The 25126-nt window shown below is 40.7% G+C and overlaps 1 protein-coding gene across 1 annotated transcript in view; it reads right to left on the minus strand.

Annotated features, from left to right (window-relative positions):
* Positions 1–25126, minus strand: part of slc36a1 (solute carrier family 36 member 1) — a 52646-nt gene that overhangs the window by 5927 nt on the left and 21593 nt on the right. Inside the window, exons 10-11 of the mRNA XM_053324190.1 lie at positions 24857–25023; positions 22874–23043 (exon numbers count right to left, since the gene is read on the minus strand). Coding sequence (XP_053180165.1) covers positions 22874–23043; positions 24857–25023 — 337 coding nt within the window. The remainder of the gene's footprint in view (positions 1–22873; positions 23044–24856; positions 25024–25126) is intronic.

Here is a 25126-nt window from a genome sequence, read left to right on the forward strand (position 1 = left end):
TTGGAGTAATGAGCCACCTGTGAGGTAGAGCTCAGCAGACAGACGGGTGTATAAACAGTAAACCCATGATGGCACGGGTCATTACGACACTCAGAAGGAAAGGAGAGGAGGAGGGAGATGGGTTTTTGGCCAGCAGGATGTTTCTAAAATGAAGCCAGAAGTTTTCAATCCACTGGGAGAGATCGCTCGTCAGACAGGTGGAGTTCTCCTGAGCCATGAAGCAAAGAGCAGCAGTGGAGGATCTTCTGTTTCAAAAGTCCCGTTTCCATTAAGGAAGTTGCTGGGTAAAATTTAGGAGGCGGGGACTTTACAGGAACCCCCTTTCAGCCGTTGTGTCTCCATTGCAGAGTAGGACATTGGCTGTGTTCGAAACCGCATACTACATACTACATACTTCTATACTACATACTTCCATCCTACACACTAAAGGACCAGATAGTAAGCAGACCGTTTACACTGTAGTAAACTACACGATAACCCACAATGCATTTGGTTCCTACCCGAGCTGAAATCATCAGGCTGAAGCTGATTTCATTTTAGCTCTAACTCTGTAAATAAACCACTTTATCCACATTTCTAACCTTTTTAGGAAGAAAGTAAAGTAGCTCTTTAGATCCACAATGTGACGCTAATTTGTCCAAATAACACCTGTTTAAAGTTTTGTTCCTGAGAATTCAGAGCCACTCAAGTTAGCCGTAGAGTAATGCACTTCCTGTCATTTTCACAAAATAAAACACCTGTTACTTTTAACGATAGAATTGGTGCTTTTATTTTGAAAACAGGAAGCGAACATACCCTCGCTGTAGCTAACTTGAAGCCACCGAGCTGGTGATCTGTGACATTTGTAGTTTTTTTTTTTTTTCAGAAGTTGTGTTGCATCTTGGGTAATGTGAGTGTGAGTAGTCAGCTCTTGATGCATACTCTGCATTTCTGGAGAATCTAGTAAACCATCCAGGAACTTCTCACATACTCTAAATCACATACTACACAGTTGAAACACACTACATACTTCAAATGACGTCAGAGTTAGTACGAGTAGTAGGAAAGTATGAGGTTTAGAACAGACCCCATGATAAGACCCACTGGACTCTGGGTTTTACACATGGCGCTTATTTTGAGTCAACGTAAAGCCCCACCCGGGAATTTTTTTCGAGTACATACCCCAAGGCAGGGGCTTGTTTTTCGCCCCTGTAAAAGTTCTGGGAGATTATCTTTCAGGGGAGGTTCCTGCTATGGAGGCCCCCTAAATTACCCTGAAGTTCGTGCAATTGAAACGTCCCTACTGATTGATAGAGAGCGCTGTAGTTGTCTTTTCTCCTCAGTGAAGAGGACTCTATCCTAGCGTTTCATTTATTCACCTTGCCGTAAGCAATCATCAAGCAGTAAAGAGCCATAAGATCCAGCTGCCTCCAGCTCGGGCACACGGGAGCCGGTTTTCATCTGGCTCACCAAGAGCTGGCTGATCTGCTGCTCAGTGGACTGCAGCTCATTGAGTATGGAGGGGAGTTCAGCTCAACCCCCCTCCCCCCAACAGACTCCCAGGCCGTTTTCACTGAGACTGACTGCAAGTGAATAGTCAAGGTCTGCATATGCTAATGTTAATTAGTCCAGAGTGGATCCACTCAGCGTAAAGACAGGCAGTGCATGCAGCATATAGATTAAACTTGGCTGACGCTGAAGAAAATAAAAGCTCAGATGATGGAGAAGTGAAAACACCGGCTGGATATAGAAGTCTTCATCAGATTAATGACAGCAGATAAACCATCTTAAACCTCTTTCCCCTCACAGTTGATCTTGTGTAAGTCCCTCAACAGATTTTATTACACAGATTTTGGTCTACCAGCCATATCCAAATGTATCCTGTCTACTGATCAATGTAGTTAGTAGACTAATGGCATAAACACCTATTATAATAAATGCATTTGCTGTATTAAATTTGCATCTCTGCTCTGTTATTTCCCCCTTAGGCTCAATTTTTGTTTTTCATAAAAGAGCATAAATATTTTGGATGTTAGAGGTGTAGGAGTTGGTCTTTATTTGAGGCGAGGTTGTCTTTCTCCCTGAAGATAATGAAAACAATATGTCTAATTCATATGTATAAGGCCCAATACTGACATGCTAGGTTGTCATGGTTTCATTAGCAGGCTGTGCAGCAGTATTAACTAAATCCTATTAGAAAGTTTGAAATAAATCTCCTTGGATAAAACAAAAGAAACAAGCAGGTTGTTGGAATAGAAAATCTTTGCTAATCAATAAGATCTGAAACTACTTTGTTGAAGTAATTGACTTTTCTGAAGCAGAAGATGAAGAGAGAGAATACCTCATGCAAGTTTCCCATAGCTGAGATGGACTTAAATTAACGTAACAACACTCTAACACTTCAGCATTGTTAATAATTATTTATAATACTGTCTAGAGTCCAAATGATACTGGATTTTTCAGCCCAATACTCAGTTTCTTTAGTTTAGTATTTTCCACTGCTGCCCTCACACATGAGAATCTTTAGGGAGTGAAAGTAATGATGTTTTAAGGTGTGACTCTGTGGTTAATGTCTAGTTTACTTGATTAGAACTATGTAAAGATCATGGTTTGGGTTAAAATGAGGAAGGAAGGGAGGAAGAAGGAAGGAAGGAAAGAGGGAGGGAGAAAGGAAGGAAAGAAGGACAGAGGGAGGGAGGGAGGGAAGAAGGAAGGAAGGGAGGAAGGAAGAAGGAATCACTGGAGACAAGTTTTCAAATTCCTTAAAGATATGCAACCTTTGTTGTCATGGCAACAGTGAACACCACGATTAACTGACATGAGCAAGATTAAGTCAATTAGAGTTTCTAAATGTCGGTTTTGATTATTTTTCAATTAATTGCCCAGCTCTAGCATAAACTACCTCCAAAAAAAGCCAAATAATCTTAATAATCAGGACATTTTACAGCGACTAGTTTCTAAAACACCTCAAACATCTTTTAATACGCATGTTTTATGACTTACTAGTAGATTTATGCATGGACACCAATACTGAAATATCAATGACTCATATCTTAAAATGATAATAATCTCATATGTTGGTCATCATCCTTGGTCTCTCCTGCATGAGCGGCCGTCTCCCTGTTTTGTTGACAGCGGAGTGACTTTGCCCTGAGATACAACTTTGCTCCGTGTTGCAGATGTGATTCCTTCTAGAAAAAATCCTTTAATGGAGAACTTAAATCCTTGCTTTTGGCTATTGGAGTGGGCAATATGGTACATTTCTGTGGTAAATGACATTACTTAAGTGTTAGTGGGGCAGGATCGACCATCTTCCCTGACGATCAGTATGAGGTCATGATCCTCTGACCAGCCATCCCTTTCAAATCTATAAACAATTACACTGCAAAAGAAGAAAGTTAAAACCTTAAACTTGTATATATGCTGATATGCAATTTTCTGACGCAGTCTCATGGCTGCCAACGGAGTACATCATCTAACTAAACAGCCGTTACCTCTAACGATCATTGACTTGGCATCGCACCTCTTCAGCCGTTACATCCCTCTCTCTCTCCTTTCCTGCTTCTCGCCCTGCATTTCTCTGTGAATGTAACCTCTGGCTCACCTCCGTCTCCCCCAACACTTCATCCACATATTGAGTCAGCAATCAACTTTTCTCTTCGCCCCAATAAGCCAAAAAAAACAAAAAACTAACTGCGCTTTAGATTAATCACGTCTCAATGCTTGCTCTCTAAATAGTTTCTAATACACTGAAGCTTTTTGCTGCCAAAAGAAATGAATCAGTCAAAGTGGTGTGATGATGGTGGTTTAACGGCTAATTTCTGTTTAATTCAAGTGGGACGAAATGATCAGTATATGGAGAAGAGAAGCATTAAATACTCACATTTATTTGCTTTAAAAATTACTGGAATCATGAACAGAATAGTGAAAATAGCTAATGTTATAATGTTTAATTAATCGACTACTTGCTACTAGGGATGGGCATGATTGATAATTGAAGCAATGCAATGAATTTCACTATGTGGCAACAATGAGACATCTTACCAACGGGGGGCGATATTTGACAGAGAAAAGAGCTCAGCTACCTACCAGCTGCCGTAGATATCAAACGTAAACATGGAGAGGTCAAGGCGAAGTTTGGCGTGGGACCTTTTCAAACTAAAAATGACGGAGTTCATTGTAAACCCTGCACCTTAGCCATGGTACCCAGGATAGCACCACAATGCCTCTGCATCCCGGCTACTTCAGTCCCATCAGAGTGTTACAGCTGCTCGACTAACTGTCACCAGGCTGCGCTCACTGATCCCTGAGCATGCTAACATGCTAATCAACAAGAATCTGTAGTCTTTAGGTGAGTCAATCGTGTTGTTTTATGAGGCTCTAGTTAAATAAGCATAATTGTGAAGTACCACTATCTCTGTCTCTCTCTCTCGGCTCGGCTGGGTGCATTTTGGAGTCCTTTAACGTTATATTTTGGCTAAAACTGACAGTCCGGAGTAATATTCTGTTTTTTGATTAAGTTGTTAAATAGATTTGATTGTTTTTTTTTGGAAGTGTTTCTAAAAGAGGCTCAATTGTGTTTAAGAGTGCTCTATTGATTGATATGTGAAGAGGTTTGGCTCGGAGCTTTGGGCTCAGCTGCTTTTACAAGCATCCGGTGTCATGGCATTTTTAAGATAAAAGATAATGATTAATCGATAATTGATCATTAATTTTCCAGATGATCAATCAAGAATATATATTCAAATACCCATCCCTACTTGCTACAGCTCTACAAATTTCTGTCATCTGTAAGTTTCTCTATGACCACTAATTAACTTGTATTAAGATCCTAAAAGATCATCGTATATAAAATAACCCTGTCCCATTCTTGCTATTACGTTATAGTGAAGAGGATGACTTCAGGCAGTTCAATAAACTTTATTTGCAGTCTGCTGTTACTGAGGAAAGTGAGGTGTTGTTGAATGCACCTTAACAGTCTTAACTCAGTATGTACCTCAAGCCAGTATGAGTCACCGCGGCTCCAGCACCAAATAAAAAGAATTAACACTTGAGTAAGAAAAATTACATGTGGGCAGGTGGAGGTGGAGGGAGAAAAAAAATACAAATAATTCCTTGTTATGCAATTACAAACTTTTGTTGGAGGGTTTGACTGTCCTTAAAATAAAAAAGAAGAACAAAACGATTTCTTCTCTATCCTCTACAAGTGGATATAGAGTTTCTTAGGGAATATAATTGATTATTTAGACCCTAAGGATATGTAGTGAAAGCAATAAAAAACCTTTGGCTGAGTGGAAGCAGGATGTACACTCATCAAAGTTACGGATTCAATTTATCGTGGCTCTTGGTTGTTTAAAAATTACAAAAAAAATAGGAGATAACAGAGGCTGCCGTTACAACTTCTCCCTGTGAGCGTTGGTGGAAGGATTCATTTAATCAGAAGGTGACAGTTTGCTGGAGGGGCTGTAATCAATTTGGACTGTGCTGATTTTTTTCCCTTTTTTTTTTTTTTTTTTTTAATTTAACCTTTTATTTAACCGGGAACGACTCCATGAGATCAGAAATCTCTTTGGGTCAAGCAATAAGACAGATTTATAATATGATCAGGTGGTTTGATTGGTTATAAATTAAAGCTGAGACTGTGTGTCAGCGTTAGTAGTCATGTCCTGTCTTCAATATATGGTTAGCTGTGCTGGTGATTGAAAAGAAACCTCTATTTTAAGGGTGGGCAATACATTGATATAAATCGGTATTGTGATATCGTGTTATCGTGATATCATGATATGAGATTAGATATCGTCTTTGGATATTGTGATATCGTGATATGGCATAAGAATAGTCTTTTCCTGGTTTTAAAGGCTGCATTACAGTCAGGTGATGTAATGTAGTCATCCCTACAATATTGATATCAAGGTTTATGATAAAAATATATCGCCCTGTTCTGTTTTAAATGTTTGATCTGTTAGTCAGTAAACTACAGGAAAACATGAAGTGATTTTGTTAAAGAGAAAGCAGAATTTACTATTGTGCAGCTATTCTTCATAATACCAATACTAAATACTAAATAATAACTGGTCAATAGAAAAAGATACGGACATGTTCGGGGCTATAGATCAGTAATAAATATTGCAAAGAGGAATAGTACAATAAGAAATAGCCACAGTGAGACAAAGAGCTGCAGATGATGGGCTATAAACCAGCACACCTGCAACATGTTATCAAGGTATAAAAACACCAAACGTCAGAAACCTGCCTTCTTATTAATTTGAATAAGAGCTGGACTGTTTTTGACTCAAAACTTTGCTTTTCAAGACAGTAGATACAACACATTATGAGTTATTCCTTAAAGCAGCAGGCTAACCTTTAAAAAATAAGGTTGATATTCCTAAATTCAATATACTAAAATAAACAAGATGAAATAATAGAAACATATTTATACAGCAGACTTATCCGCACATCTCAGAACACTTTAGTTAAATGCTGAGCAAAAGCATCTAAATTTATATCCCAGTTATTTTAGTGAAAGCTTTTCATACAGTAATACATTTTTTTTTTTTTTTGCTGTCAGGTTTCACATCTTTCTCCTCACCTGATAAATGCAAATATTAGAGAGTCTATGTCCACCAGCTGTCTTTAAAGTGGGCAAAAAAGCACAGAAATGGCCTAGGAGGATATAATAATGATAATAATAATAATAATACTTCAGTAAGAGATGTTCACAGGCATTTCTACCTCCTCAAAATGAAATTGGCACGTCATGAAAAAATCCATTTGATATTCAGAATGCCTTTCTGACACTTTGCACTCATGTTACGTTTAAGTGCAGCACAAAAAGCCTTGAGACACATGCTTTAAAGACGTTAACGACCCGACGCTTTACCAAACTAATCAAAGCACACTCTATGCGAAAATGTTATTTTACTGTTGCACTCAAGTACAAAAGAAATAGTAAACTGTGAGGGCATGAATGTGCATGTGCTGCACGGACCAAAGGGCCCAAATTAAACGTCAAGTAAAAACAAGGACATATTACTTTATTATGGTGCTCTGTACCCAGGCTGATCTTAAATAAGAGAGATTCAGCCTTCAACAGCCGCCTGGATTTGAAGGCGTGAGCAGGGTAATAAGCACCAACAGAGGGGAGTGCAGCAGTGTGTTGAGTGAACATGTGTATTTGTGAGAAAATAGGCTCACCGTGGCCTTCGGGGTGGATTTACAACAAATGCACAAGACTGTTTACCTTATTTTGCGAAGATGACAATTGTGGGAAAATGATTGGTCTAAATTGTATGGCTGCGAGGAAAAGGATGATAAATAGGCATGTTTTCTGCTTGTTTAGTGGCCTGGTTTCATGAATAAATCCATATAAATCTCTTCTGAAAATCTGATTTTGAAATAATTGACGTGCATCTTGATCAAAATGGAAAGCGGGCCACAGAGCGAGCAATCACGTTTCCTGGATAAGATTGAAAAGTTCATATCAGATTATGAGGACAAAGCGGTCATGAGCAGGCGGTAGGGGACCTCGTGGAGGGAGGACATTTAAATTTCTGCTTTAAACCCAGAAACAGAAAATTGAAGCAAAGTGCAGGAATGAAAACCTTCTGCTAACTTTCAGGTGAACGGGAACAAACAGTGTTCAATCATCCCAAAATACACATGCCATCAGAATTGTGTTGTGTGTCTGGCAGATATGATGAAATGGGGGTAAAATATGTCAAATTTTGATACACAACACAAACCCTATATTTGGTGCTACAGCATGATGAAATCTCTTTCTTTCTTTCTTTGTGAGTTTTCTAACAGAACATGTCAAAAGTTGGACAGTCGTCTTGTTTGACATTCTGCTGACTCGTGTTTAACCCTCCTGTTGTCCTCAAGTCAAGGAAGGAAGGGAGGAAGGAAGGAAAGGAGATAGGGAGGAAGGAAAGGAGGGAGGAAAGGAGGAAATGAAAGGAAAGGAAGGAAAGAAGGAAGGAGTAAGGAGGGAGGGAGGGAGAAAGGGAGGAAGGAAGGAAGGAGGGAAGGAAAGAAGAAGAAGGAAGGAAGGAAGGATTGAAGGAGGGAAGGAAGGAAGGATTGAAGGAGGGAAGGAAGGGAGGAAGGAAGGAATGAAGGAAGGAAGGAGGGAAGGAAAGAAGGAGGGAGGAGGGGAGCAAGGGAGCAGGGAGGGAGTTAGGGAGGACGGAGGGAAGGAAAGAAGGAAGGGAGGAAGGAAGGAAGGAAGGAAGGCAGGAAGGAAGGAGGGAGTTGGGGAGGAAAGAAGGAAGGAAGGGAGGAAGGGAGGGAAGGAAGGAAGGAAGGGAGGAAGGAAGGAATGAAGGAAAGAAGGAGGACGACACAAAGGTTAAAAGTGGCTGCAGAATTTTTCCTTTTTTTGGGGGGAGGGGGTCTTAGGTCATTTTAAACCTGCTATTAGTGCTACGTGGAAAAATGCACATGCATGCCCCCACATTCATTTCAGTCATTTCATGAGACCCTTGCGTTGGTGGTCGTCCATTAGCAGGGATGCTAACATAAAGTGTTCCAGCACAAAAAAAAAAACGAAAGAAAAAGAAAACAACCCACACAGTCGTCTGGCAGAAAGTTGGTTTGGCCTCTGATGAGCTTTCAAACTCATGGAGCTCTCATTTAAATACACTGCACAAGTGCTCTGCTGAAAGTAATGAAGAGGTGCATCAAACCTTACTCTACCTACAGCTTAATAATAATAATAATAATAATAAAAACCTGATTTCACTGATTCACATTCCACAACTATACAACACACTCTGCTAGAAAGTAAGATATTATCTATGACTCAAACCTCACTTTTGAGGAACAGGTCCTGTTGTCCTCACGTAAAGGAAGGAAGGGAGGAAAAAAGATAGGGAGGAAGAAAGGGAGGGAGGAAGGAAGGAAGGAAGGGAGGAAGGAAGGAAGGAAGGGAGGAAAGGAAAGGAAAGGAAAGAAGGAAGGTAGGAAGGAGGGAGGGAGAAAGGAAAAGAGGAAGGGAGGAAGGAAGGAAAAAAGGACAAAGGAAAGAAGGAAGGTAATGGGGGGAGAAAGGAGGGAAGGAAAGAAGGAAGGAAGGAAGAAAGAAAGGAAAGAAGGAGGGAGGGAGGAAGGAAGGAAGGAAGGAAGGAATGAAGGAGGTAGGAGGGAAGGAAGGGAGGAAGGAAGGAAAAAGGGACAGAGGAAAGAAGGAAGGTAATGGGGGGGAAGAAGGAAGGGAGGAAGGAAGAAAGGAGGGAAGGAAAGAAGGAGGGAGGAAGGAAGGAAGGAAGGAGGTAGGAGGGAAGGAAGGAAGGAGGACGACACAAAAGTTAAAAGAAAAGCAAAGTAAGAAAAGTATGACATATAGTATAAAGTATGATAAGAAAGTAAGACAGTATCTATGAGGAACAGGTCAAGAGGTTTGTCCAAATGTGCTTCTTGAAAAATTAAAACTTTTATGTCCTTTAGTAATTCAGACAAAGTCATCTATGCTTTTATTTTATTTCCAGACTCCATCATTGCAACTCTCTGTACTCCTGTCTTAGTCAGAGGTAAATGTCACGCCTACTACTGGTTCAAAACTTCAGCTGCCAGGCTTTTAATGGGTATTAATGACCACATTGCACCTGTTATAGCTCCATTGCATTGCCTCTATTTGCATTTTAGAGTTGATTTTAAAAATTTTATGACTTACTTTTAAAGGCTAAATTTGGACTGGCCCCAGAATATTTAACAGACATCGTAAAACTCTAGGAGGCTGTACGTGAGCTTCAATCAAGTACTTCTCATTGTTCCCTGATCCAAGAGAAGAGAAGAGAAGAGAAAGAGATCCAGAGAAACCCTAACCTCATCAGAGTCAACATGTACTAAACACTTTATTAACCCTCCTGTTGTCCTCCCGGGTCAAATTGACCCAGTCTCTTTTGGCTGTTCCTTCTTTCCTTCCTTCCTCCCTTTTTCTTTATTTTTTCCTTCGTTCTTCTCCTCCTTCCATACTTCTTTCCTCACTTCCTTCCACCCTTGCTTCCTTGCCTCCTTCCTTCCTCCCTCCCGCCTTTCCTTCCTCCTTTCCTTCTTTCCTCCCTCCCTCCTTTCCTTCCTTCCTTCCTTCCTTCCTTCCTTGTCACCTCCCTCCCTCCCTCTTTACTCCTTTCCTTCCTTCCTCCTTTCTTCCCTCCCTCCCTCCCTCCTTACTCCTTTCCTTCCCTCCCTCCTTACTCTTTCCTTCCCTCCTTCCTTACTCCTTCCTTCCTCCTTTCTCCCTTCCCTCCCTCCTTACTCCTTTCCTTCCTTCTTCCCTCCCTCCCTCCTTACTCCTTTCCTTCCTTCTTCCCTCCCTCCCTCCTTACTCCTTTCCTTCCTTCCTTCCTTCCACCCGCCTTTCCTTCCTTCCTCCTTTCTTCCCTCCCTCCCTCCTTACTCCTTTCCTTCCTTCCTTCTTTCCTTCCTCCCTCCCTCCTTACTCCTTTCCTTCCTTCCTTCCTCCTTTCTTCCTTCCCTCCTCCTTACTCCTTTCCTTCCTTCCTCCTTTCTTCCTTCCCTCCTCCTTACTCCTTTCCTTCCTTCTTTCCTCCCTTCCTTGACCTGAGGACAACAGGAGGGTTAAGGATGGCATTATATGAATATCAAGGGTGTGTGTTTGTATACTTTTACACATATTTAATATTTTCTGTGTACACATCAGTTTTGTTTTTTACCAGTTTTTAAAGAATTTTGCAGAATTGTTTTAACTCATCTGATCCCTTTAATGTTGTATTGTTGTATTTGTTGTCCATCTGCTGTAGCCCTGTTCTCTTTTTAGTAATTATTGCTGTCTCTACTCTACTCTTATGTCATCTGTTCTGTTTTATTGCCCTCTGAAGCATTTTTTTAACATTTCTTTTGAAACGTGCTACATAAATAAAGATTATTATTAATGCTAAACCTGTCGTCTGTATTTCAAAGAACACTGAAGCAACATGCCCTCAGCAATACCGCCTTTTATGTTTTTCTTTTTCTTTTTTCATTGCAGAGCTGTTTGCTGTTTTTCATGTGAAGGCCTGGTGAGGTGTTACCTCTTGGCTCGTGGGAGGCTTAACAAGACAACAAAAGGAAAGCAGAGGGGTCTTAAAAAGAAATAGAACATGAGAGGAAATCGTGCTCCGAGGTACAGAAAGTGTCATTATAATTTTTGGGACCTAAAAAAATTGAGACACGGGCCTGAATATGTCGAGTAGCCCTGACCTAGACGCAAACAGAATGACAACAACTAAGAGGGAGAGAGAGACTGAGAGAAGCAGAAAGAAGGCAGAGGAGGAGTGGAAGTGAAGGAAGATGGTGTTGGAGGGTAAGTTTGACCTTCCCTAGCCAGCAGGAAGTCCATGCTAAAGACAGAAATCCTCAGGCTGACCTGTCTGCTCGCAGTCCAGCTACTCTGGCTGTGCTTCTTTTAGCTCAGCTGACACACTCAGTGGGGCTTGTGGTTTGGACGTCTGGGGACAGAGGTTGTCATTCAAAGATAAGGCCGGTTTAAAAACGTGACTTGCACATTTAGACACGGCGTTCAGACTCCCAGCCAATCTGATTTATATCTCTGATGTGACCTTTACGGTTGACGGGTTCCTCCTGTCATTTGCAAGTGATCAGGTGAGACTTCAAGAATTGTTACCTTATCCACAATAGGTGCTGTGATATATATGCATATGTGCGCTCAGGGAAGGTTTTTCAATTGTTTGGACTAAATCCCTTCGTTCCAGTTGACTAAATCTTAATGTTACAGTATAAAATTAAATCTCAGACAATGGAGAACTTTGACAATGATTTAGGAAAGGCAAAAAAAGAAATGGTTTTCTCCGTTGGTTGTGGAAGAAGTTGACTTAAGCCTGCACAGAGCTCTGACGTCAACCCCATCCAACGCCTTTGGGATGAACTGAAACGCCAAGGCAAGACAATTTTAGGTAAGGTAAGGAAGGCATAGCAGGTCTATTTATATATAGCACATTTCAGCAAGAGGGCAATTCAAAGTGCTTTACATAAAAGCATAAAAGCATTGAGACAAAGTGCAAAAGAAACAGACCATAAAAAAAGACACAAATTTAATCAAAAAGAGTCATTAAAGAGCTAAGAGAATAAAAAAACAAAAATAAGCTAAAACAGAATAAGCCAGGTATAAAATGAAAGAATAAAAGCCACAGCGCAGCTTAAGAAATGAATAATTCTCTCTTTACTTAATCAAAGGCAGCAAACAGAAAAAGCCTTCAGTCTTGATTTAAAAGAACTGAGAGTTGCAGCAGACCTTCACTTTTCTCTGGAGTTTGTTTCAGATACGTGGAGCTTAAAAAAAAAACTGAATGCTGTTTCTTCATGTTTAGTTTTGACATTTGGGGGACAGAAAGCAGACCTGTCCCAGAACATCTGAGAGGTCTTGATGGGTCATAACGCGGCAGGAGATCAGAAATGTATTTTGAGATAGATAGGACTTCAGTGTTGGATCTCAGTAATAGTCTCGTGGCTGAATGAGACCAAATAGAAGATTATTATTCCTTTTATAGTAGCATATTAATTTTCATGGTTTTGGAATGAGTGGTTTCTTACATGTTTATTACTTATATTAACTTTTCATTTCATTGTAAGATCATTCCATGGTCCGACTTCTTGTGCAAACATTAAAAAGGATAAAGTGATTTCTGAGATGTTTTTAAAGTTGTGTATTCAAACAGATGTTTCCTACAGTAAGTTCATGTCGTCACCCCACGTCTGATCTTTGAAATCGCTGCTTCTCACAGACACGAGGGAATTCAGAAGAGCTGAAACAAGCGCGGGAGGCAAAGGCCAAACAACAGAGGTGAATCAGCTCCACGAGATGTAAAGGTGAACGTGTGCACACATCATGTTTCTGAAAGGGTAAAAATATGACAGCACTATAGTCCGACATCATGCAGCATGCATTCCCGGTGGCACGCCACCTTTGTGCCACAGTGCTCCAGGATGAAGTACAAAATAAAAAAAAATAAAAAAGAGACAGAGAGAAGAAGAAGAGGAGGCTCACGCGACATCCTCACGTCCTTTCTCGTTCCCATCAACGGCTTTACAACACACGCTAGCTGCTCGGCTCAAGCCTGTGGCAAAGTGACTCAGACAAAGGGAGCAATTTCAAAGCAAGGAAAAAAATTAAATGACCACTGCAGCCAATATAGTTGCTGTACGAGCAGGAGACAAATCACTGACGTCCTTTCATGGTTTCTTTCTCAGTGAGTACGAGTGAATGGGTGGACTGGACTTGATTATTTAAAGCTCCATTAAAGAAGGGGCTATCATGGAAAGCAAGTACCATCTATACTAGGGTTGGATTTCCATTGCTTTCCCAAGTGTTATTAAAGCTACTATGTGGAGAATTTCTGCGTGATTAAAGCAGCTTTCCAATTATTCCGATGGCATTAATATGAAGGGGGTTAACATTGGTGCAATCTATGTATTTCTTACAACCTATTCATCTGTAACCTCAGCTCAGATCAACAGGGCAGATGGCGGGGTCGGAGGTTTAATGGAGTGAATTGCTGTCAGCTACGTTGTCTTTTTGATACTAACACTGGGAGCTCAAATCCAGAAGCTTCCACATGGTATAAATATGTACTATAACACTGAATTAAATGACTGCAATATGAAAATATGTAAAAGTAAAGAAACAAATGGTTGGTTTATGATCTTAATACACGATTATGGATGTATGACCACTGCTTTGACCCTATAATCGTGTATGTCTTGAGGAATGCTCTCATTGATTACATTAAGGGGTCTGGTGGTCACCTGGTTTTCTGGCTTGTGTCCAAATAAGTAAGGATTTGTGGTCTTGGAAAGGGCAGGACGTGGCCAACTGCCAGCAAATCATTTATATCTTAAGGCCCCTATTTCCTGTGTCTGGGGGTAAATTACTTTTGGGTAATAAATATATATATGTAAATGTATGTCTTGGCTGTAGTTATATAGGCCTCTCAGTTTGACCAGAAACTATAATAGATTAGATTTGTTCTTTGCTCTCTGAGATGAGCTGATGACCCTCTGTATGTATGCTGTCTTCTCATTGTACAATAACTGTTTAATCTTCAACCCAGCAGTGTTTTGTGTATTATTTCATATTTGTGTTTAGTGTTTTTCACACAATTACACAATCGTATATCAAGACTTGCTCCTTTGAGTGGTCAAGAATCACCTGATGCAGCCTTACTAGAGAGGCTTCAGGATTTATCAACTGGTTAAGTGGCAATCAAAAGGCTGAGGCTTCAAGTAACCCTTCTCAAACCCCAGTAACACATCAGTATCATGGCACGTACAACTACAAGAAACGAGGCATTTCTAAAGCTGCCACTAATCCAAAACAACAGTAACAGCAACAGTATGCTCTCCTCCAACCCCTCCGCCTATCTCCAGTAAATTAGAAGAGCGCTCACTTCAAGAGAAATCTCCCAGCATTGAAATGAACTGACCTTTACAGCAGGAACACAAGTCACAGCACAGCTCGGCGGAGGGAGGCAACGTTTGCTCAGGGCCATCTTCTCGTTTGACTTTTATCTGAGCGTTTAAGCTTAAACTGAAACAAATGACCGGGAAAGAGATGAATTTGTTGTTGTCGCGGTTGGAAACACAGAGTAACATCAAGCTTCCTTTTTATGGTTCTGTCAGTTAAAAGCCCTCGGCAGTAAGAATCACGGGTCGCTCTCAGTAAACAGGATACATTTGGGACATCAGTCAATAACGCACTTCCTGTGACATTTTCCACCATCAATTGAAGCCATTTTAACGCAGCAGATTGCGCCCCCAAAATGATCTGTCAGCTGACTGAATTCACATTAAGCACCAAGTAAACAAATAGGTTCCAGACATTCACAGTTAACGAGAAGTAAGGGCGTAATTCCCCCCTTGCACTGAATCTCACATCCTTTACTTCTTGACTATTGTTCACTTAAATGTTTCTTCTCTTTTGGAGAGGCCACCCGCTTTAAGATAAAACATCCTTCAGCAACGTTGAGATTCAACTAGACAGGCAGCCGTTAGCTATTTATGCTACGAGCCGCTGCAGCAGTGTGCCTGAGGGTCTAAGAAATTTAAACTCAAAACCTACCTGCTCAGCCTGGCTTTTAAATAAGAAATGGTTTATAGTCTTAAGCTAAAAGTGAAAATTAACCACAGCACACTGAAACTGACTTTATTGTGACTATATTTAAAATAAAGGCAGTTTCTTTTGTCTTTTTAGGATCTTTTAAAATGAGTTTTTAGTCCAACTTTTCAACTCTTGTATTTCATTTAACTTTTGTTTTGTCTTTTTAATCTATTTTAATGTAGTTTTTACTTTTTTAACCCTCCTGTTGTCCTCGAGTCAAGGAAGGAAGGAAAGGAAGGAAAGGAGGGAGGAAGAAGCAGGGAAGGAAAGGGGGGAGGGAGAAAGGAAAAGAGGAAGGAAGGAAAGAAGGACAGAGGAAAGAAAGAGGGAGAAGGAAAGGGGGAAAGGAGGAAGGGAGGGAGGAAGAAGGAAGGAAATGAGGAAGGGAGGAAGGAGGGAAGGAAAGGGGGAGAAGAAGGAAGGAACAGTCAATACAGACGGGGGTCAATTTGACCCGGGAGGACGACACGAAGGTTAATCAACTTTTTCTCTTATCGCTCTTATTTTTTCTCTTATTGATTATATTTTTTATTTTAGATTCTTATAATCTCTTGCAAGCATTGGTCTCAAATTGTTCTTCGTAATTGCTCAACGTCTTTCTTCCGTCTCTTTATGTCATCCTTGGTCTACACTTGTTCTGACTTATCTGCTTGTCAATCAACTGCGAAGTACTTTGAACTAAAGTAACCTGTATGAAAGGTGCTAAATAAAGTTTGATTGATTGATTGAACTATTCTCAGAGGGAGAACGTTGAGTACAAGTCTTAGCACTCAGAAGTCTCTCTGGATATTGCTGTTGCAGCTACAGGGTCTATGTGCTGCTGCTCTTAATTTTAATATGTAGTTTCTGTTTCTGTGCAGAATATTAATAACTATCCGAGCACCTGCACCTGCTCTGTGTAAGGCTGTGCAGGGGCCTTGTATAATATATGCTACCTCTTTCGCTGCTCGCTGAGATAAACCTGCAGCACATCGCTAAAATACACCAGTGGTAGCAAAACAAAGACACAAGCTTCTCCCTTCGGACAGCCGACGACTAGCATCTGTTCTTGATTCAAAGACAGAGACTCTCAGAGGAGTTCTCTCAAAGGTTTACTCTCTATATACACAGACGACAATGTACTGCTTCAATCTCATCTCGTATTCCGATTCAGAAAACCCAACGCAATCTCCTACTTGCAGATATGCATGTAGGAGCAACATGATTCCTCCACTCCTCTCCCCTGTCCCTCGCCTCCTTCATTCAAGCACGGGATCCCACTCGAAGCCCGTCCTTTTCTCGCCACTGCACCATCTCCACATTCAACACGCACTCTTGCTTAGCGCCAGTGAAACCACGGGCTGCCTCGCAAATGACCTGCAGACATGAAGTGGCACATGTATGCATTTATTCCCTTTTATTAGCTTATCAACATGCATGCGCAGAAACCGGTACGGCGAGGCAAGTAGCATCTGCATAATTCTCTATAGGCTCCAATCACAGCTAATAAAGGAAATGAAGACCCTGGGGCTAACAAACGCTGTGGTTCTGTAACTCAATAACTCTGCCGTGACTTGAGGTTTCACACCATGTGATGTGCGGTGAGGGCGGAATGGCAATGAACTGAAGATGGATTTTTCTTGGTTGGAGCTGTAAGGTGTAGTGGATAGCACCGACTGTCCACTACAATGAATACCATTGGTGACGTCTATACATGTTATACTCTCTGTCTATACATCTTATTCACTGCTCTATTTCCCTGCTGTAAGGCTACTGCCCCCATATACAATAATGTTCAATGAAGCACACATGCTATTAAAAAGCTTAAGCACTCCTTAGAGCTGAGAAACAAGTTTCTGTATCAAATTCAACTTGAGATCGCCACATTTATCTGAGATGATATGAACACTTCACATCTCCCTCTAGGCTGACAGGTAATATAAATTGCCGGTCTAAACATCCATCATTTAATGGAGGCTTTCATGCAAAACACTTAACATTGCCACAAGTGCGTAGGACACACAACACTTACCCGGAGAATGAAACCTATTGCATATCCTCAGCTGTACAGGTTACATATTGCATCGACCCCAAGAGGCTACTAATACACCTTACACAAGTTATTGAGTGTGAAAATAGACTTCATGAAAGGTGGCATAAAAATGAAAAATGGCAAAACTGTGATTGAGTCTGAACGAGCCACTCCAGAGTTTCAGGATTTCGGTGATGATGCTTTCCTTTTAAAGACTTTCAGATGAATGATAAAATACTGCACTGAACCCTTTTGCCACAGTTTTATGTTACAGCTAAAGTTATGTTTATGGTTGTGCATTTAATATATATGTCTATTTTGATCTTTGGGTGTTCACAGTTAGAAAAAAGTAATACTAGCATCAACATTTCATTCGATATGCAACCAACCAATACAAGTTGATGGACCATTTATAAAAACCAAAGGAAGAAATACAGGTTAATGTTGACTGTATTTTATATAAAATGATTTTTGCCACTAAGAACATACCGCTATACTATTTTGATTCCCGAGCCGACACCAGTGTTGTTTGTAAGCACAATGAAATGTGCACGTGAGCTTCTATCCGCCCCATTACTTGTACACCAGCCATCGATTTCAGTGTGCCTGCTGCAAACTCAATTACTACTTCAGTTCCTTGTTTTTGACAGAGTAAGCTGTTTTGAAGGCCTCATTTAGCATGCCTTTAAACAGCAGCGAGAAAAACAATAAAGCCTCGCTCGTTTTAGAATGAGACACAGGTCGGTATCATGTCAGTTTGCCATGTGCCATCCATCCATCCAGTATTTAAGTACTATCTTTTATATTATGTTACAGAATGTAATCAAAGTGACATTCAAGCTTGGTGGAAGGATCAAAGGAGCTTGAATTGGTTTTAAAGAACACATTGATTGTGTTGACTTGATTAAACTATTTATCGGCTGCTTTTATTAGAAGAATTTTTAATACCACCTATCCATCAATTCTTTCATTTTATGCCACTTTTCCCCCAACTGGTTTTTGTCGGCAGGAGGTAAAGCAAATACCCCAAATGTCTGTCTCCTCAGGCGTGTCCTCCAGATCCTGAGGTGATCCCAGTCAAGGTGGGATGCATAATCCCTCCATGATATTCTGGGTCCACCCCAGGATTATCTCCCGGTTGAACAAATCCGCCAGAGGGAGGTTTTTTTGAGTCACCTAAACTGTCCTCTTTCAATTCAAAGGAGCAGTAGTTTGAGCTTCTTCCAGATGTCTGAACTCCCCAATTCATCGGCCATTTGCATCTGAATATACATCAACTGGTAAATTGAGAGCTTCACCTTTGGGGCTCAGCTCCGTCTTCATCATATCAGAGTGTTGTGAGGACCCGAATGCAAATGAGATGAATGCAAAACAAATAAAACACCAGCCAACAAGGCTATCTAACCAAGCACTGGTGCCGTCAAGCTATGGTGCAGAAAATGACAAACAGAACAAAAATAGGCTAACTCATCTTGACAGGCAGTTGCTCACTCATTTAAGAGTCTAGATGAATGCTCGAGGGAAACAGGACAATGGATAACAGGAACTAAACATTGTTTCTGGAAAGGGAAACAATGAAAACAATGATTAGACTCAAGAAGGTACTGGTGGGTCACTTTCATTATTGTGGGTGGTGGGAGAAAGAAAGAAAGAAACAAAGAACTGTGGATAGCTCCTAGTCCTATCAGCACCTTGGAGAGCGCCGCGGTACACTGTCCTGACAAGTCGTGGCTTCCTAAAATAGTGCCTGTATCACTGTAGATATCACCATGCCCAGCAGTTTCACACTAGACTGCAAACTGTGTGATGAAGGTCACTTGTATGAAGAAGCAAACAGAGCTACATCGTTGGCAAAACTTAGAGATGTAATCCTGGAGCGCCCAGAAGCCAAGTGGTTACAGTGCATGTCACATATCCGCAACGTCCCTGGTTTGAGTCCAGAGAGGAACCTTTGTCACATGTCATACCCACCTATCTGCCCTTGTTCCCTGTCGGCCTCTATGCCACTGACTGTCTAATAAAGGCCAAAAAGAGATCCTGAGCTCAATGAACTGAAAGCACATCACTTCTAAGCTATGTCAAGAAATTGAGTCCATAAACGACACAAGGAACAAACTTGGCAAGGTAGAACATCCACTGAGGACATGTTTGACCAATCATCAAGAACATGGACAAACATGATTCACTGCAGTAATGCAAAGAGTGGAGTCCTTCACCTAGATACCAAGACACCAAGATACAAATATGAGCATTCTCATGAGTGTACAAAGACTGCATAGACTGAATGAACACACTCCCATGACCCCTCCAATATCCTTACTTAAGAGCAAAAAGCTGGTGCCCTGTTCCACACAACCATGATAAAATATTCATTACTCCTCCAAAATCTGAGGTTTGAATATTATTAATATTCTGAGCCTCCTTTCCAGCACGCAGATTAGACATCCCCATGGTGGCTGCAACTGACCTCCAGACGACATGGATTCAGATTTCTTCTACATCATATTTTACATTTTCCTGGAGTTGAAGATGAATTGGCGCATTTAGAAACTTTGGGATGTCCAACTTTGGTTAAAATAAAGTTATTTAAGTCGCTTGTTGTTTACATAACAGATGGAACCACTAGTAGGTGTTACAATATTGAAGACATTATAGGAGTAGTAGTATGTAGTAGGTAAAACCTTGTCTCATTTAAATGCTACTCACAGTCATCTACTCACTGAGTTACAAGGAGACTGGAAATCTCAACCCTGGCAGCCTCAATGTGAACATAATGATCTTTAAATGGGTAGAGGTCTGCCCCCTACTGACCACAATGTGTCTTAGCAACTCCACAGCAAACAGGGGCGACACGGGACGACGCCAGATCAGCAATCCTGGCTGAATGGAAATCAATAACAAATGGAGGAGTATTGCTTCTATAAATAGCACCAGCAGGGCTATTACAGGGAAGTGTTTGCTGCTGTCTGGAGAACAGATGGAGGAGAGTGTGAGGGCGTGTGCATGTCTGTGTGTGTGTATGTGTGTTAAGAAGACACGTGGCTGTTAAGTTGCTGGGTTTCATGTCCATTCACGTGAGAGATCCACTCCATCACAGAGAGACCATCAGTGTAGTGGAATACATGTAATTAAACTAATATATTAACTGCATTTTACAGTCGCTTGCTACTAATAGACCTATATTCATATTCGTACAGTAATTCAAATTCAGGCAGCAAGTGTCACACACAAACACAGACGGCTCGATGGACATGCTTTCAGAAATACACAAACACACACACACACACACCCTTGAGATACTTCAATCAAACATATCTGTAGAAGTACTGTGTCCTCAACCATGTACAATACAGACACAATACACACACACATACACACACCCCTGTTTAGTACACACATGCATACACACACCTAATTGTATATTGGACACATACAAGAACCCACCAATAAATGAGCCACAGTGTTTTTAAGGTGGTATTCTGTGTTTTGAGACTCTCACATTCACACACACACACATACAGTATATAAGTCCATACAATGCACATACAACCTGAGCAGTAAAAATGTCACCTACAAGAACACACACACACATACAGACTCACACACAATTCATGAGATTGCTGGCTGAATATCACAGAGCGAGGTTAGAAATATCATTTTAAAGAGCAGCGTTTCGTTTCATCCAATTACAGTTTTCATGAGAGCAGCAATCCAATCTACTGGTCTCACCATCTAATATCACACGGGGCTGCTTGGATATCTATATTAGCCATATACAGTGCATATAGAGACCATTGGACTCCTACAGTGGGAAACCTTCAGCAGCAACATTTAAATTAATTTGAAATGACTCCACATCAATAACGGATCTAATAGAGACAACCAGCCCTAAAAAAAAAAAAAAAAAAAAAGCATAAGTAGACGAGATTTAAAGCAATAACATAAAACAAAGATATCCTGACACCAGAGACCTGGACTAATTTATCTTAGAAAGTGGGCTAACAAAGGTAGGAAACAGTGACAGAAGTGAAGCACCAATCCAGTTTTCCTCTCCTGATACTAAACTAAGGATCTCAAGTGTCAATTTAATATCAGTGCTCTCTTTTCCCCCAATTTTAAGACCTCTATACCACACTGTAAAGTAATTGGAATACTTTTTTTAGGTAAGTTAATGACACCAAACACTAAAACAGTTGGCAGTCCATCCTGACTAATCATCTTACCAGGAACCACTTCAAGATTTCAGGAACCTTACCTGTGTTTCAAAGGCATCTGAGACTAAATTTAGTCTGTCTACAGTAGCTCCTGGTGCTCTACTGTTCCAGGAACTAGATTTTGCAGAACTAGACTTAACTGATTGACATTAAAAACCTGAGGCTTTAATAACATTAACCCTCCTGTCGTCCTCCCGGGTCAAACTGACCCCGTCTCTTTTGACTGTTTCTTTCTTTCTTTCTTTCTTCCTTCCTTCCTCTTTAATTTTTCCTTCCTTCTTCCCCTCCTTCCCTCTTTCTTTGCTTCCACCTCCTTCCATACTTCTTTCCTCATTTCCTTCCGTCCTTCCTCCTTTCCTTCCTTCCTTCCTCATTTCCTTCCATCCTTCCTCATTTCCTTCCTTCCTCTTTCCTTCCTTTCTCCTTTCCTTCCATCCTTTAATTTTTCCTTTGTTCTTCTCCTCCTTCCCTCTTTCTTCCTTCCTCATTTCCTTACATCATTCCTCCTTTCCTTCCTTCCTCCCTCCCTTCTTCTCCCCTTCCTTCCTTCCTCCCTTCCTCCTTCCTTCTTTCCTTCCCTCCCTTCCTTACTCCTTTCCTTCCTTCTTCTTCCCTTCCTTCCTCCCTCCCTCCTTTCCTTCCTTCCTCCTTCCTCCCTCCCTGCTTTGACTCGAGGACAACAGGAGAAGTGGATCATTGCTACTGTGGATAGAGGTTTTCAGACTACTTTCTCACCTCTGCATGTGTTATTAATTCAACACATCCACTCTCAGATGCTGCTACCATTTTGATCCTTTACTGGACTCATTTGCCTAATCTTCACAGTTCTGTGACGGAAACAAAAGCAGGAAGATGAGACACAAGGGAGGGGATTTTTTTTTTTTTTTCCTAGTTTAGGACCTGGAACTAATTGGTTCAAAAAGGTCTAGTTCTTGTAGCTGAGTAGGTCTTAGGAGACTGTTTACCAAATCCCCACGTTAGCTGATCCAGAAAATCAGCTGAAACTAATGTCACCAAAGGATAATAGGTGACTCTTTCAACACACTCATTTTCACAGTCAATCAAAGATTCAAACCAGCAACATGCAGAGCGAAGGTCAGGAATATCTCCCTGAGGTTGATGTCTGTCTGCATTTACAAAACCCCATTATTAGGAAGTGCACTAATATTGCTGGTATTATTTTATTCTCACAAGCAATTCAGCCGTCCATTTTTATACCTCTCTTGTTAGGGTTAATTTTTTGGGACAAAAGGAAAAAGAAGAGAGCTGTAAAAAGTGGCCTGTTTTAACATTTTGAGCAGCTTGTCTGGGATCCCTTTAAATTACCAGCTGGCATACTGATTGTCACTGCTCCATTATTTTGTATAAACCTAATAAAAGAGACTGGGTGCACCACAGAAGTATGTCCAAAAGCTTTACAGTAGCAAGAAAGGAAGCACAAACCGGCAAAAAAAGAGCCTCGCTATATTTAAAGTTACTTTAATGGGGAAAATCCTTTTTTTTTGGCATAGTCTCCATATCTTTTTAATTCATACGATAGCTCCACGGTGTACTTACATGTAAATATGACCAAAACGGTGCGTAGCAGCAGGTCGACGGCCGTCTCCCACCTCTCCGACACACGAGCCACGACCGGTGGTATGAGGATCTCAGCTGGGACGTAGAACTGCAGGGCGAAGGTGATGAAAATACCAAAGCAGTAGAGCAGCTTCACGGCCTGGTATGTCCTGGAAATGGTTAAAAAAAGAGAGAGGGGAAAGAAATGTGAGAAAGACAAAGTAAAACAGACAAATGGGCAGACATGAAGAAACATATTAAGATTCTGCATGAACAGTGTTGTATAGCAAAGTTATAGCCCAAACTATTAATTATAGATAAGGATGCTTAGTGCACTGAAATGTATCTAATCAAAAACCTTTCATAAAACATAAAACAAACATGAGTTCAGTTTTCATGTTTGCGATGTATAAAACCCCCCCACATAAAGCAACATATGAAGGGGAAATCAATGTGTAGTCCTTGTGAAACAAAAAGCAAATATTGACTGTCTTCCGCTCACTTCTTTTTCAAACAGGGATGTTGGTAATTATAGCGCTTGAGTTTTCAACCTCATTAACGGGCAATCTATTCCGCTAATTAGTGGCATCAGTCCACTTGAGACACGTCTGTCTCCTGCAGCCGTGACGATAGTAACAAGTAATGAGCAAACACATCCAGTCTTGAGTGTTATTTTGTGGTTTTAGTAACTTTAAAATCCCTTAAAAGAAAGATAATGAGCCACCAGAAGGAATAAAATAAGTAAGTATCAAGCTTGTGTTTCTTCATCAGACAAAAAGAGGACTCTGTTAATTAAAACCTGAACCAGATTCTTGGGTGGACATTAAACTTTAATCATTAGTACAAAAAAAAAAAAATTGGACTAATGTTCTGAAGAGGCGTTTTGGTAAGAAACTACCAATCACTCTGTCGCCCACACCAATAGGGATGGGAATTGATGAAAAACACTATTATTGATACATTATCACTGAAAACCTGTGTAACTGTTTTATTATCCCCAAAGCATTTACAGTCTCCTGCCTCTATGAGAATAACTAAATGTGATGGTGTAGAAAAGTTTACAGTATGCTTCAAAATTCGTCTTACAAAGGTAATTATTTAGTCATTAAATTAAAATATGCCTGCAACGACTGCATCGACAAGCTTGGAGGCATCCGATTCAGATGGTTCACACAGTTTGGAACCGGTTCTAAACTGGAACCGGTTCTCGATTCCCATCCCTACTTACCAATTAAATACATTCAGCTGGGTAAAACTATTAACTTTCATATTTTTGGATGATTTTGAATTAATTCAGAAACTGTGGCAAAGTGTTTATTCCTAATTGTAACAACCAAGAGATATTAATATGCTACAGTACAACCTTGGCTAGTCTCAATATTATCAATATTTTTACCATCTTAGAAAACGTTAAATTAGCTTGAAGTATCACAACCTCATGTAGAAGAAATTATTCATTTTAATATGACAAAACAATCTCATCACAAGGTCCATTTAGCAGCTGCGATACAAAGAAATTGTGACTGAATTTCAATCTCCACGTTTAAGCCAATACGGATGATGAGTCTTGGAAGTGCTCGGAAAAATGGAAATTTAAACAACTATAGGTCCATCATGAAAACCAGGAAAACTCCAAGAATCTGCTGAGGATGATGGATTAACTAGTACATGGACGTTGTTTCCAAGGTTACGGACGTTAGCTTTTTAGCGATTTATTGCCTTGCAGTCCAGCTGACTCGTACAGAAGTAGAGGTGGTTTTCTATAAAAGGAAGCATGCCTGCCACCACTCTTCCATTCACATTAAGGTTCAACCTTTAGTTCTGGGCAGTTTGCACACGTGGCATCGATTGAAGGTCTTGTTGAGCCACATTGAGTTTGACATTCACACTCAAAAGACTGTGATCAGGCACTTTAACGTTATAAATCAATCAGGCGTGACCCACATCAGTTTGTAATCCAGAGATATGATGATGTTATCTTACCAGCAGTTGGGCAAGTTGAGTGTGATGCTACCCCCTATGTGCTCACCAAAGCACATGTATCCAATAGTACCGAGGCTGATGTAGAGGAACGTGACGATGCCCATTCCTAAATACAGCACAACGGTGAAACTCTGAGGCCTCTGCATCTTGTTCTCCAGGGGAAGAACCTGTCGACCCACAGAAACAAAGACAACAACCAGGCTGTTAATATATGACAGATAAAATGATCCTATAATTTGTGGATCATCCTCTCATATACAGGCAACAGTC

Source organism: Scomber japonicus, chromosome 8 (assembly GCF_027409825.1).
Source record: "Scomber japonicus isolate fScoJap1 chromosome 8, fScoJap1.pri, whole genome shotgun sequence".
NCBI lineage: Eukaryota > Metazoa > Chordata > Actinopteri > Scombriformes > Scombridae > Scomber > Scomber japonicus.